Raw genomic sequence first — 15,223 nt, forward strand, 5'->3', positions numbered from 1 at the left:
AAAATAAATAAACTGTAAGGAAATAAAAAGGAGGAGAAAGGAGGAGGAAGGATGAGAAAAAGATGACAGAGAAAAGAAAAGGGAGTGGGGACCCTGATGATATCTATAGACAAATACAGTAACTGCTACTTAAAACACCCGCTCCAGAAGCTTAAAGTAAATTCTTAAAAAATTCCTGCTCTGCTATTTACAGTCTATTCAATCCTGTTACATTGAAGAATGATCAGCTATTACGTGCAAACATATACTCGAATGATACGCCATATGACATAAACCACAAGCGGCTTTGGAAGTAAGAGGACGGGTGCAGAGCATACTGGGGACTCCCAAATGTAGCTAGCCTCTTACACTCGGACCAACCTTTGTCAGGTGACAACCCCTCTGAGCACATCACGGACTCTATGGTACCTCGAGTTCCCTTCCAAATTCTTAATTCTTTCTACTGGTTACAGGGAAAAGCAGGGAGTAACAAAATAAGCAAAGCTTTGACTGAATATACAGTCAATTCTGTCGTAACACTTGTTTTGAAAATGCAAATCTGTTCCAACACAACAGATATATTAGGAAACAGTTGGACCATAATTCATTCTTTGCTTTTGCTCATGTGGCATCTCATCTATGAGAAACACGAGGTGAATCCAGAAAACCACAGTCGGCTGAACTAATGGGAGCAGGAGGATGCCAACTGCACACGAGCACACCCCACTGTCCCCCAGCTTCTGGGGTGCACCATACGCTCCAAGCCACATGCACCTGTATCTGGGGTTAGGACTTTCTGTCCTATTGCAGAGCACCCTTTCCCTGCTCCACAAGCAGCAACCCTTCCAGCACCACAGCCACAAGCAAACTTCAGGTCTTTTTCAGGGTCAACTCCCACATGCTTGTAGTACTTAGGGACTTGTAGCTGCTTAACATATGTGAAACTGTGTTACCATTTTTATATGCTCCGTTCTCTTTTTTTTTTTTTTATGTGTCACAAAGTTTTTGAGTACTGTGTCTCTAATCCCAGTTTTCTCATAAGCCTTGTGGGTTTGTTTGTGGTTTTGTGTTTTTTTTTTTCCTCTTTTTAGCACACAATGATTTTTAGCAACTCTGTGTCATGTTAGAGTCAAACTGACTGTATCACTGTCTGGAGAAAAGTCATCAATGAACACTTGCATTTTTTTTTTTAAGATAACAGATGGACAAGCTTTCTACAAGGCTGCTTATGCATTAAGTTAAAAATCAGCAAAGTCTCAGTTCTCTGCTGTACAGGTGTTGGTTACTCCTGTAGCTCCCACATTAGGTAACAGATTTGTAGTCAGAAGGAAAGCATTCTCCTTGAAATAGCCAACAAAAAACTGGATTTGTAAAGTAATAAAGAGAAGACACTAAATGTATCTTTTTTTTAATATGAAATTTATTGTCAAATTGGTTTCTATACAACACCCAGTGCTCATCCCAACAGCTGCCCTCCTCAATGCCCATCACCCACTTTCCCCTCCCTCCTACCCCCCACCAACCCTCAGTTTATTCTCAGTTTTTAAGAGTCTCTTATGGTTTGCCTCCCTCCCTTTTTTTTTCCCCCTTCCCCTCCCCCATGGTCTTCTGTTAAGTTTCTCAGGATCCACATAAGAATGAAAATATATGGTATCTTTCTCTGTATGACTTATTTCACTTAGCCTAACACTCTCCAGTTCCATCCACGTTGCTACAAAGGGCCATATTTCATTCTTTCTCATTGCCATGTAGTACTCCATTGTGTATATAAACCACAATGTCTTTATCCATTCATCAGTTGATGGACATTTAGGCTCTTTCCATAATTTGGCTATTGGTGAAAGTGCCGCTATAAACATTGGGGTACAAGTGCCTCTATGCATCAGCACTCCTGTATCCCTTGGGTAAATACCTAAGAATGCTATTACTGGGTCACAGGGTAGATCTATTTTTTAATTTTTTGAGCAACCTCCACACTGTTTCCAGAGTGGCTGCACCAGTTTGCATTCCTACTAACAGTGCAAGAAGGTTCCCGTTTCTCCACATCCTCTCCAGCATCTATAGTCTCCTGATTTGTTCATTTTGGCCACTCTGACTGGCGTGAGGTGGTATCTGAGTGTGGTTTTGATTTGTATTTCCCTGATGAGGAGTGACGATGATCATCTTTCAGCCACCTGGATGTCTTCTTTAGAGAAGTGTCTATTCATGTCTTCTGCCCATTTCTTTACTGGATTATTTGTTTTTTGGGTGTGCAGTTTGGTGAGCTCTTTATAGATTTTGGATACTAGCCCTATGTCCAATATGTCACTTGCAAATATCTTTTCCTGTTCCATTGGTTGCCTTTTAGTTTTGTTGATTGTTTCCTTTGCTGTGCAGAAGCTTTTTATCTTCATGAGGTCCCAATAGTTCATTTCTGCTTTTAGTTCCCTTGCCTTTGGAGATGTGTCAAGTAAGAATTTGCTGCGGCTGAGGTCAGAGAGGTTTTTTCCTGCTTTCTCCTCTAGAGTTTGGATGGTTTCCTGTCTCACATCCAGGTCCTTTATCCATTTTGAGTTTATTTTTGTGAATGGTTTAAGAAAGTGGTCTAGTTTCATTCTTCTGCATGTTGCTCTCCAGTTCTCCCAGCACCATTTGTTAAATAGACTGTCTTTTTCCCATTGGATATTCTTTCCTGCTTTGTCAAAGACTAGTTGGCCATACTTCTGTGGGTCAATTCTGGAGTCTCTATTCTATTCCATTGGTCTATGTGTTCTGTTTTTGTGCCATAAATGTATCTTCTCAATTCAGAGCTTGATTCTGGAAGAAAATGTGGCATGTACCAGTCTAAGAATGCCACCTGTTCGATAATGAAATATTCAAAAGCTATTCGATACCTATTATGAAAGAATATGGAGCAAAAAATATTTCTGCAATATAGTTCTAACAGTGTGTTACAAACCACAGAGCCTTGACACTCTTATTCTTGATAAACTCAGAGGTAAAGGAGAATAGCAAACTAAAGGAAGTCATGCATGTTTCCTAGTTTCCATGCAGACTAGAAACAGGAGACAGACCCAATCACTTAGCACTGACGGGGAAGGCTGGATAAAATCTGTCACTCAGAGCCAACAGGCATGCTATTTACCATGCTCAGGAAAGACAGGGACCATAATTATTTTGCCTTCTTCAAAGAACCTTAATTTAAAGCCAGGATTGGTAACAGAAGTCACAAAAGTTAACATAGTACAGCACGTGCTTCTATACACTGGGCCAAGTTATTTGGCCATTGTAGACATGATCCTGGTACCTGTTTTTTTTATTAATGTGTATATATTTATTTTTAAGAAAGAGAAAGCATGTGTGCATGCATCTGAGAAGGGGACGGGCAGGGGAAGAGACACAGAATCCCAAGCAGGCTCTACACCGTCAGCACAAAGCCGGAGGTGGGGCTCAATCCCACAATAGAACCGTGAGATCATGACCTGGGCCAAATTCAAGAGTCAGATGGTTAACTGACTGAACCAGCCAGGCACTCCCTGGCACCATTCTTAAACTACAACATTAACACTTAAAAAAATAATTGACCTTTTATACACACACACACACATATACACACCCATATACGCAAGGGAAAAAAGTGAAAGGAAAAAAAAAAAAACCACCAAAGTGCTAACACTGGTTTAATATTTGGGTAATAAGATTATATAGGACTTTTTTATTCATAGCTTTCATTATTTTATACAACGAACATATTTTACTTTTATCACCAGAGGAAAACCACTACCTTTTTAAAAATAGCTGGCTGGAAGACACAAATCCCTGACCATTGCTGACAAAGATTTCACAGTAGGCCATCCAATGTCTCTTCTACTTCCTACAGGGTGAAAGGTGAGCAGCCTGGATTTGGAGGCCACTTGCCCTACCATGTAAGAAATGTCAGAAAGAACTTTGCAGAAAACTCTCCAACACAGGAAGGCGGGTGAGCACAATGGAAGACATCACACACTCGTAGATCTGACTTGTTCGTCCCTGTTTTTATCAGACAGTATTTTGGTGACTCCCAAAGGTATTCTGAAAAATCTTTGCTTTTTGGATAAAGGTAACATAGAGCCACTCAACTGAATTTAACAGTGTTTGGTAGCACAGAACACGGGAGTATGACCTAACCAAAGAAACCCAGGGACCAAAGCCCAAGAAGTGTGCAAAAGGCCCCTGCAGATTTTCTAGCCAGCTCTCTCTCCACATCACTATCACAGTGATGAGGAATGTTCATTTCTCCACTCGGAAAGCAGGCACAGCACTACCCCAGAGGCTGTGGTGAATACAGAAAAAAACCAGGGCTCTCCTCACAGCATGCACAGGCTGATGGGGAAAGACAGGACACAGATATCAGAAATATGTAAGTAACATAAGACAAAATTAAATGGCTAAATGAATGGTACAAATAAGTATTTAAGGCATTTAAAGGAGCACAGCTCAGCTTCAACAGCTGGGAAAGGCTACCTCCTAAGGCAGAAGGAGGGAGACAAAGGAGGGAGACAAAGGAGGGAGACAAAGGAGGGAGACAAAGGTGGTCCAGGCGTGGTCACCAAAAGAAGCAAAGTCATTGGGATGAAAAAGGTAATGTGAGTGTGAGTGGACAAAAATCAAGTTGGAGAACAAGAGAAGTAAGGATGGACGGAGAGATTGAGGCTGATTATAAAACCTCTTTAGGGCTCCCTTACCTCTAATCCATGTGATATATACCATTATCAGATAAAGAACATTTGTGGGAAATCCCATGTACCAGATACTACGCTAAATATAACAGATACAGTATCTCATTATAATCACCCAAAGTGAGCGTCATTATTCTCATTTTACAGATAGAAACTGATATTAGTTGAACAGAGAAGTTAACCAATTTGCCCAAAGTCACCAAGGTAAACAAACCTGGGATTTGAACTCAGGCCTACCTGACTCCAAAGTCCATGCTCCTTTTTACTACTAGCTCTGTGTTCCTTCTTCCTAAAACATAACTACGACAACCTCAAGCTCAATCTGTATCTTTCTCCCATCATGCTGTACATGCCTAGCCTTCTGACTACCCAGTTTCCTCATGGGGAGTCCCTACGCATCAAAGCCTGCTGTCGGGAGAGTATGCGCAGCTAAAACAAAAGTGACAAACAACAGTTTACCCCATCCCGGGCTATCTTCAATGCTACAGAAATCAGAGACTCAAGTTATAAAGAAATCTCTAAAATCAACCACTCAGTGGAATAAAGATCTCACCTTCTGAGAAGGCCAGGCCATTGTATCTTACAACGGCAGCCTCCACAGCTTATGGCTACAAGGCCCGCGGTAAGAATCTCATTGCTCGGCCCTGAAGGTCTCTGTCTGGGAGTTGAAAGGCCACAGGAGCACTTCACAATACCACAAGCCCCCATCATTTCACATAATAAGTACATGGGAAAACCTAAACAAAACGTATTTGTCATCTACCATTCAATGTTTCTTTAAAAGACAGATTGCCAAAAAAAAAAAAAAAAAAAAAAAAGCGTTTTCTAGTAATTCTATAAAATATTCTTCTACTGTCTTTGGGAACCAGGAGCATTACTGCTCTCACCTTTTCTACCATGAACGATTTTACAAGTATCAATGACGCAAGTCTCCTCTTTCAAAGGAGCTGAAATAAAACCACATGGGATATTGGAGTATGTGACGATGAGTGGGGAAAAGGGCACAATCCTGACAGGGAACGCTCCACGTGCTCACCATGAACACAGCCTGCACTCACGACTACCCATTTGCTAAAACCAGAATGCACTAGCAGTTAGGTCAAAGATCTACTGAGAATTTGAAAGCTCCCCACCGAATATTTTAATAGGCCAGGGAATGATGAGAGTTTCAGAACGCGTTTCAACACGATGATTCGAATTCAACACAAGAAACTTTCCAGACTGGCTTAGAAAATACACTGCACTACATGTTTCACATAGAAAGCAAAAGGAAATTTTAAAATAAAAGTGCTATTATTCTTTCTCTACAAACCCGTTACATCTCTTACCTGAAGGAATCACTTTCTAAGACATTCCCATTTCATCAATGCTCTAACATGTATGCCAACAGATTTTAGGGGTAGAACTTTGTTCAAAGTAGTAACAGGAGAATGTTGCCCTTACGTATCTGGATGGCTCCTCCAGGTTCTGGTCATTCATGTCAGTAGGAACAATCCGGGTGGCCAGTGGTCCCTCCGCAAAAGGTTTTGGTAACTGGCCCCTGAACTCTGATGGAATGAACTGAAGCTGCCAACTGTCAGAAACACAAGTAAGAGAGAGTAAGGAAAACACAGGGGGCCCATATTGCCAAATGTACTTGAAATAAACAAGCCCCCCACAAAATTCATGTGAAAAACATTTCACTTGGAAAAAATATATTTCTGCTAAAACCTCGATCCACCAGGGAGCAGAGAGGCAGAGGTCGTAACTCAGTCCAACATCATTGAGAAACTTTCATCGAGAAGTCTCTCGATCAATGTCAACAACTCTTGGCAGTAAAATTTGCAACCAAACGGTCATACCACCAAACATCGGAGAACCATGCCAGTCTGTCACCAATTACCACATGATCAGAGGCATTTACCAAAATTAAAGCAAATTCATCAAACAGGAAAAGAGTAAGATGTAAGAACACACCATGGGAGACGTACTTTGTTCCTGAGCAACTGTCAAAAAATATCTTTAGTTAGGAAACTATTTCAAATATAAAAGGCAAAGGCTAAAGTTAATACTTAAAACCATTTTCCTTGAATCATTAGTGACGGATACTAGATCTGCACTACACACAAAATACCTCCGCCGGCTAAGCCGCATCAGGACTCATCTTAACCTGACTTCCCTCTTCCGTAAATAGAACTTTCTCTGTCCACATGAAGCCAACACAAAGAACTCCACAGTCTATGCTATCATCATCCAACAACAGCATAAAGATACAGATATCTTAACCACAGCTCTCCCCACTGTCCATATTTTGGTAAAGAACTTACACCGTTATTGGATGACCAACATTTCTTCTTCAAAAATATCCTTTTAGCCTGAGTTTTTGGACCACTTTTCGAAGTCGATTAATATCAGATGATAGAAATTTAAATATGAATCCTGAGAAAGAGCCACTAGCAGGAGTCTAGGTCCCAGAGTGTTTTTAGAAGTTCCCAGATGTCTATATCACAGGTAGTGCAGGGTGCACAGCCGGACACAGTGCTCACTCTACTGGACACAGGAAATGGTCGCACAGTGCAGACCTCACAGCTCGGAAGTGGCCCGTTGTTCAAAAACTTTTTGTGAAAACCCCAAAATGAAAGTAAACTTAGGGAGACTTTGCCTCAGAATTGCTATTTTTACTCCTGGATTTAAAACCTTGGGGATTTAGAAACAACTTACTTATCAGGCAGAAGGAAGCTACTGGGAAATCGATACCACTCCTTCCCTACACAGACATTCACAGGCCTGCCTTCTGGGACAGTGTGGATGGTTGGGTCCGTGGCAATTCGGTAAAATTCTGGATACAAATCAAGGGGCCCGTGATACCCTGGAAGGGAGAAAGGTTTGTGAAAGCTGAGGACATGTAAGATGAGAGTCTAACATTTAATCATGATGCAGGTTAATGTCCCACTGTAATCCATGTGTAATTTAAGAGTGTGAAGGCCCCCAACAATGGCAGCAAGAAGCCGGCTCCCTTGACACACAGCATCTCTACAGTTACGAAGATGATCACAGCAGAGACCCTGTTTTACCAAATATAATTTGCTTTCTTGCCCTTCTGTACACCCTTCCACCTTTCTCGCTTCTGTTCTTTGAGCACATTTTAATCTTGTGGACCCAAATAATGACTATAGGAAGAGTATTATCATGGGAATTGAGCCCCAAATTTGCTTCCTATGTTGAAGGCTTCTTTAATTCATTCCTCAAAATGAAAAAGCATCCTCTAAAAAATAAAATTAAAAAACAAAAGAATAGAAAAAAAGCTTTTATAGTTAATCACTGCAAAAGGAATTGTCAATCTTCTCTTTAATCTTAGATAAGTCACAGCCCAATCACAAATGAAGCCCATAGGCTCTCTTTATAGCAAAGTCCTCCTCCCAGCTAACGCTGAAGTGTAATAATCACACACAGAGCAAAACCCAAGGTGAAGTGCCTTGCGAGCATGGGCACTGTGTGCCTCTACCTTTGAACAGTGCCACAGAGCGGGAAAAGGACAGGAGTCCGAACAGGAAGAGCGTTCCTGACGCCAGCCAGTTCGACGTCACAGTGTAATGCTCCAGACGGTATCGCTGAAACACGAAGTGGTAACATTTCTAGAAGGAAAGAAAACTGTATTGAAAAAAAAAAAAAAAAAAAAAAAAAAAAGAACTTGCATAATATACAGAACACTATCATAAAACATCCTAACACCAAGAGGGGAAGAAGCAGCCAAAGAGGTTCCATCAAGGGTCTGAGCATTTGCCAACAATGAGTGCCCACTCCAAATTCGAAGATGAAAGCAAGCTCTGTTTAAATTATCTACGGGTCAGCCCAACCAGAGGAATTCTCACCAGCTTCACAGGAAAAGTATATAGACATCTCTCTAGTGCTTAGAAAGTCCTAATAATTTTTTTTTTAATATTTAAATGAAAGTGCTGGTGTGCCTGGCTGGCTCAGTTGGTACAGCATGAAACTTTTGATCCCAGAGTCATGAGGGCAGGTCCACACTGGGTGTGGAGCCGGCTTAAAAAACATTTTTTTGGGGGCGCCTGGGTGGCGCAGTCAGTTAAGCGTCCGACTTCAGCCAGGTCACGATCTCGCGGTCCGTGGGTTTGAGCCCCGCGTCAGGCTCTGGGCTGATGGCTCAGAGCCTGGAGCCTGTTTCCGATTCTGTGTCTCCCTCTCTCTCTCTGCCCCTCCCCCGTTCATGCTCTGTCTCTCTCTGTCCCCAAAAAAATAAATAAACGTTGAAAAAAAAAAAATTTTTTTTAACATTTTTTTTTTAAATGTTGATTTATTTTGAGACAGAGACAAAGAGAGAGAGAGGGCGCGTGAGCAGGGATAAGCAAAGAGAGAGGGAGACACAGAATACGAAGCAGGCTCCAGGCTCCGAGCTGTCAGCACAGAGCCCAACACGGGGCTCGAACTTACAAACTGTGAGATCATGACCTGAGCTGAAGTCGGACACTCAACCGACGGAGCCACCCAGGTGCCCCAAAAGACATTTTTTTTAATAAATAAGAACAAAAGTGCTTTTTAGCAGTTTGCTTTAATATATGCAGTATCTCTATTTTGATGTAACAAGTATTAATCTTTACTTTCCTCCACTGACAAGCTTTCAAGAAAATGTCTCATGACCAAACAAAAGAATTCCTCTCATAGAACATCAGGAAAATGCTGTTAATTATCTGAACTATTTTACAAACTAGATGAATATTATTACAATATATACATGTATGCATGAGTTCTACAGTCTGTGAGTACCTTCCCATTAGATTTATTGCTTTCTTTCCCTCCTAGACTAGAACTACTTTTGGGAAGCAATTTTATAATCTATTACAAATATTTCCATCTATAGCTATTGCCATCAATAAATATATTGCCAACAAATCTATTGCCATCAGTGGGTTTGAACTCCTTTCATATTTTAAAGAATCTGTCCTAAGGAAACAATCCATATACCTCAAGAAAGATATTCATCCTGACATTATTTATAATCCTGAAATAGGGGCGCCTGGGTGGCGCAGTCGGTTAAGCGTCCGACTTCAACCAGGTCACGATCTCGCGGTCCGTGAGTTCGAGCCCCGCGTCGGGCTCTGGGCTGATGGCTCAGAGCCTGGAGCCTGTTTCCGATTCTGTGTCTCCCTCTCTCTCTGTCCCTCCCCTGTTCATGCTCTGTCTCTCTGTCCCAAAAATAAATAAACGTTGAAAAAAAAAAAAAATTTTATAATCCTGAAATAAATAAGCAACTTAAACCTACCATAAATTATATATCTAATCATAGATATAAGTTCAGTAGTTTACATATACAATAATGTTATATATTATGCCAAATTGAGAACATACTCCTATTCAAATAATGGGTATAGATTTGGCAACACTGAAAATGATATGTAGTTGTATTAAAAGACATATTAAGTTAGATGTCAGATTATAACCATCATCAAGTCTGGTACATGATAGGCAAATATGCTGGAAGATGGTTTTGTTATGATAGTAGAGCTAACTTTGACAGTGATTTTAAACAATTAAAACTTTATTATCTGCAATAAAGTGCAATTACATTTATAATTAAAATTCTTTCTTAAAACTATAAACCTAACATGGATGAGCCTTAAAAACATGATGCGATGGGACGCCCAGGTAGCTCAGTTGGTTAAGTGTCCGACTTCGGCTCAAGGCACGATCTTGCCATTCCCAAGTTGGAGACCCGAACTGGGCTCTGTGCTGGCAGCTCAGAGTTTGAAGCCTGCTTCAGATTCTGTGTCTTCCTCTCTCCTATGCCCCTCCCCCACTTGTGCTCTCTACATCTCTCAAAAAGTAAACATTTTTTTAAAAATTAAAAAAAAAACAAAAACAAAAACATGAGGCTAACTGAAAGCAGCCAGTCACGAGGACCATGTATTTTAGGACTCCATGGGCAAATCTTCAGAGACAGAAAGTAGACTAGTGGTTGCTTATAGCTGGGAGATATGACAGCTAAGAGGTACAGAGCTTTTGAGATGATAAAAATGCTCTAAAATTGACTGTGGTGATAGTTACACAGACCTGTGACTGTACTAAAAACCATTTAATTCTATGCTTTTTAAATGGGTAAATCATATGGTTTGTGAATTATAGCACTATAGAAGTGTTAAGGAAAAAAAATGCTTCCCTAATTACTCTTTTTTGCCAATTGCAAATGGCAGCAGAGGTCAAAAAGAAGCCTGGAGGGGTGCCTGGGAGGCTCAGTCAGTTAAGCATCTGACTCTGGATTTCGGTTCAGGTCATGATCTCACGGTTCAGTTCGTGGGCTCAAGCCCCGCATCAGGCTCCGCACTAACAGTGGGATCCTCTGTCTCCCTCTCTCTCTGCCCCTCCCTCAGTCATGAAATGAATGAACTTAAACAAATAAAGAGAGAGAGAGCCTGGAGGCTTCTGAGACCACAAATACAGATACATCCAAGATAAATTCTGAAAAGGAATTGACCTGGACAGGTTTTAAGCCAGGATTACAAAGTGTCCCATATTGCTAACTGCCTGATGTTATCCCAACACTTGAGCAAGTTTTAATCTAATCTCATAGCTAAGGAGCAGACGTTCCATTATTTCTGCCATGGCGCCACCATCTTGTGGTAGGCCTATACAACGATCTAACCAAATTCCTTTAATAGCAAGTGGATTCTGGTTGGCAATAGAAAGAAATTAACACACCAGTTAACAATGCAAATATGTAATCAGCGTAAGAGTATGATCAACAGCCAAGCAAGCAATACATAAACAATGGTAGTTACTTTAATATGTTTATCAGGTTTATTGTATGGATAAAGTATCTTGGGGGAAGCATACTGTAATTTGCCTTTAAGCTTTATGACCAATTTTACAAGTGATACAGAACGAAGCAAATGTACATTTCCCTGAAACTCACCTGAAGTGCAGAAAGGGCCACAGCACCACAGAGACATATAAGTGGATACACAGGGAAAAGAAATCTCTCCTCTTTGTGAGGCTGGATGAAGAAAATTATAAACCAAATATACATTGGAGCCAAGGTAAGCCAATACGGGTGGCCTAAATTCTGAACTGTAAGACACAGAAAAACATCCACCTTTCACCATGTTAGAATAAAACAACATATTTAGTTTCAGTGTTCTCTTGATCTCAGATGGGAATATACACCCTATGTGTATGGCACCCCATAAAACGTTTCAGCTTTTATATTCACACTTTCTCTGATGCAATAAAGGGGTCAAGTAGAAAAAGGTATATACTCCTGAGCTCCCCCAAGAAAGCCAGCCTCTAATGTGAGTCACAATACTGGACTTGGCTGGAACACAAATCAAAGTCAAGGGACTGGGTAATAAATCTTAATATATTGGATAAAGAAGAAAAGCCTTCTCTCCTCAGTGAGTCCTGCCACTAAGGTAAAGGTTCCTGAGATTAACCAAAAGCGTAACATAAACTCATTTCTTGGGTTTTAATTCCTATGCTCTATTTAATAGATTAATCTCCTTTCTTATATACCAGTCTGTTGAAATAGATTTAGACCAAAGCAAAGCAAAAGTTGGATTCTCAAACCCATCGTTTTTTGTCAAGCTACAAATGGCAAAAGAGTCTGTCTCAAAGCAAATATAAAAGCAACTCTTAAAGGAAGTTTACTGATGATGTTTGTTCTCCTCTCTCACAATACCCATCCACTCTGAATCTTAAAACTGAAACTAACATATACTCAAGGCATGTGAAAGAATTAACGCCATTTAATGAGCTCTAAGACTCAAGCACCTGCTGGAAAGTTCCTGTGGTTAGGCACATGAACACTGACCGATAAACCTGCAACCCACGGTGAAGGCATCCCCTACTGTGCTTCTATGAGTGATGATCAGCAGTGCTAGAAATCACTGGCAAAGGGTAGATCGACAGCGCCCCCTGGTGTTATGTCTACAAGGAGCAAGTTTAGAGGAAAAGCTCAGGATTGTCATCAAGATCCACTTTGGTGTTTCTAACTTATCAGTATTTTTGTAGAAACTCTTTAGGGATGAAAATTCTTCAAATGCAATACCAGGCTTATCCTTTAAACTTTCTACTCTAAGATCTTACCTTAAGATTTTAGGTGATAATCTATGATTTACATCTTTCCACGAAGTATTTTAGGTTGGAATTTTCTTGATTAGAAAAAAATGAAATCCTTTTCTGTATCTTCAAGGCTAGCAAATATATTTGTAAAATATGGCCTACTGGGGCACCTGGGTGGCTCTGTCAGTTAAGCATCCGACTTCGGCCCAGGTCATGATCCCACAGGTCCTGAATTCGAGCCCCACAATGGGCTCTGTGCCGACAGCTCAGAGGCTGGAACTTGCTTTGGATTCTATCTCCCTCTCTCTCTCTGCCCCTCCTCCACTCATACTCCATCTCACTCACTCTGAAAACTACACATTTAAAAAACTTAAATAAAATATGGCCTAACCTGTTTGAATGTCCTCCGTAAAATTACAAAATCATAACCACAGTTGTATCACATGATGAGAAAATAGGTAACTTTCCTGCTTCTTTATGTTTTTCTGGTTTTTTTCTCTTTAAAAGAACATTTTTCTGTTACAAAATACACAGAAAGTATAAAGAAAAAACAGCACTCATTTTTTTTTTTTTACTAGGTGGACATGTGTGCAAATTACACATTTTTAAAACAAAATTGGATTCGTACTGTAGAGAACAGCTTAATATGCTGTTTTTATACTTACATCACAAGCATGTCCAAATTCTCTACAAGCATAAATTATCTTTACAGTAAAGAAAAAAAAGTTACTTTTCAAAAAAAAAAAAAAGAGAGAGAGATAAAATGATCCTTAGGACATGCAAGGAATGCAGGACTAAGTTAACACCCCAGGTGACAGACAGCTGGATCCAAATGTGGGACATTATGCAAGATGGGTGACCTGATTTCTTTAGAGATCTTCAGGAGGAAAAACAAGAGGGGGGAACATCGTAAAAAGCTGAAGAAACTTAACATCAAAGTCAGTATATGACCCTTTTTTAGAACCTTTTTTCAACAACTATAAAAAGCTGTTTTTCAGACAGTGTAGGAAACCTGAGTATCAACTGGGTATTAGATATTAAGGAATTGCTGATTTTATTAGGATAATGGCATTATGGTTATGCTAAAACAAAACAAGTGACTGGAGGCTGCTTTCGTATTCAAATAGTGTAACACAGTGAACTCTACAAACCATTAATAGCAGAAAAGCAGAATGGGGGGCGGGATGGAGAGATCATATGGCATCCAAATCAGACTGAAATGTCTGAAATTAAATCTCTTTCCAAAGCTCATATGAATTTCTGCTCAAATCTGTCTTCCATAAACGAAACATGGGCACCAGATATCCAAATCTGTGACAACTTGAGAAAACACTGGCTGTGCACTACAGAATCAGAGCAAGCAAAATAAATGACAAACCAAACCTTCCACAATAAGGCAAACACAGAAGCAAAACGGAACAAAGAGAAGCATAATGTTTCTCAGGAAGTCCAAAGCTTCTCTCACTTCAGTATCAAATTTGAGGGAAATCCCTGTATGGTTTAGTTTTCAAATTTTTGGTTAAAGTAATTTCCCAAGGAGTATTTACCTCTATGACTTATTATCTTCAACAATTATCCATATTACTACACATTTCTTTAAAAAACCCAAGACTCAAATACTTTCATCTCCTGAGATTTTATGACTGTTTTTGCCTCCCCATGCGGTTCCGTATGCTATCCTGACTTCCTCACTCAAAGGGATATAAAATTCCTCCCTTTGTCAAGCTAACTTGTAATTATTAACTGAACCTTCACATAAATTTAAATAATCTACAAACACAGAATGATAATTTGATAAGCCAACCATTGCCATGGGAAGAAAATGGAGAAGAGAATAAGTAGATCCATTTTCACTTCTTGGTAAACATTGTTACTTGCTCTTTCCTCCCCAAAAACCTTCCATCCCTTACTCCACTCACCATGAAACCTCTGCAGTAGGTACTCCATCAAAGAAGTCAGTGGTAGGACCAGAAGAGCCAAAGCAAAGGCTACGTTAAAATTAAGAAATCCGTTAATTAAATAGAAATACCAGGGTTCTGTACCTGGGGGAAACAAATAAAAAATAATTAGTGGATGCCTTCCATATCTTTTACAATGCTGGATTTACAATGTTCTTTGTTCAAGCAATGTTGATGGTCCGATGCCTCAAGTGAAGGAGTCCACAATGGGAACTCAGTTACTAGGGCTCAGTCACACAGGGGAAGCACAAGAACAGATGAGGGGAAGAGAATGGGATTTGTTACTTTTCCAGAACAAGCAAATAATTTAAATAGCTTAGTGGTGATAATGTGATTTATAGTAAGTAATTTATATTTGGTCTTCATCTCTGTTCCTGGCACAGAGTTCCTAAAACCTTTGGAATTTCCTAAGTGGTGAGAGCGATAAGGGTGTCTTCTGGGTCTTCTGTTAACTAGGAGATTTGGGGAAAGCCCTCAGGTGGGGGCCAAGGATGGGGACGGATGGCCAGAACCAATTGTGTGACCTAACTGCCTTGA

General features: G+C 40.2%; 1 protein-coding gene across 8 annotated transcripts in view; it reads right to left on the bottom strand.

Moving 5' to 3' along the window:
* ALG9 (ALG9 alpha-1,2-mannosyltransferase) overlaps positions 1-15,223 on the bottom strand; it is a 94,168-nt gene that overhangs the window by 51,590 nt on the left and 27,355 nt on the right. For 6 of the 8 annotated variants that reach the window (XR_007156152.1, XR_007156153.1, XM_047877159.1 and 3 more), the window contains 5 exons: positions 14,648-14,770; positions 11,584-11,738; positions 8,161-8,290; positions 7,377-7,524; positions 6,120-6,249 (listed from right to left, as the gene is read on the bottom strand). Coding sequence is in view for 6 of the 8 variants with exons in the window: in XM_047877159.1 (XP_047733115.1) it covers positions 6,120-6,249; positions 7,377-7,524; positions 8,161-8,290; positions 11,584-11,738; positions 14,648-14,770 (686 nt within the window). In the remaining 2 variants the exon portion in view is untranslated. Of the gene's footprint in view, positions 1-2,638; positions 2,776-6,119; positions 6,250-7,376; positions 7,525-8,160; positions 8,291-11,583; positions 11,739-14,647; positions 14,771-15,223 lie in introns of those variants that run through there. The other 2 variants (XM_047877163.1, XM_047877162.1) reach the window with 2 other exon arrangements.

This window comes from Prionailurus viverrinus, chromosome D1 (genome assembly GCF_022837055.1).
Source record: "Prionailurus viverrinus isolate Anna chromosome D1, UM_Priviv_1.0, whole genome shotgun sequence".
Classification (NCBI taxonomy): domain Eukaryota; kingdom Metazoa; phylum Chordata; class Mammalia; order Carnivora; family Felidae; genus Prionailurus; species Prionailurus viverrinus.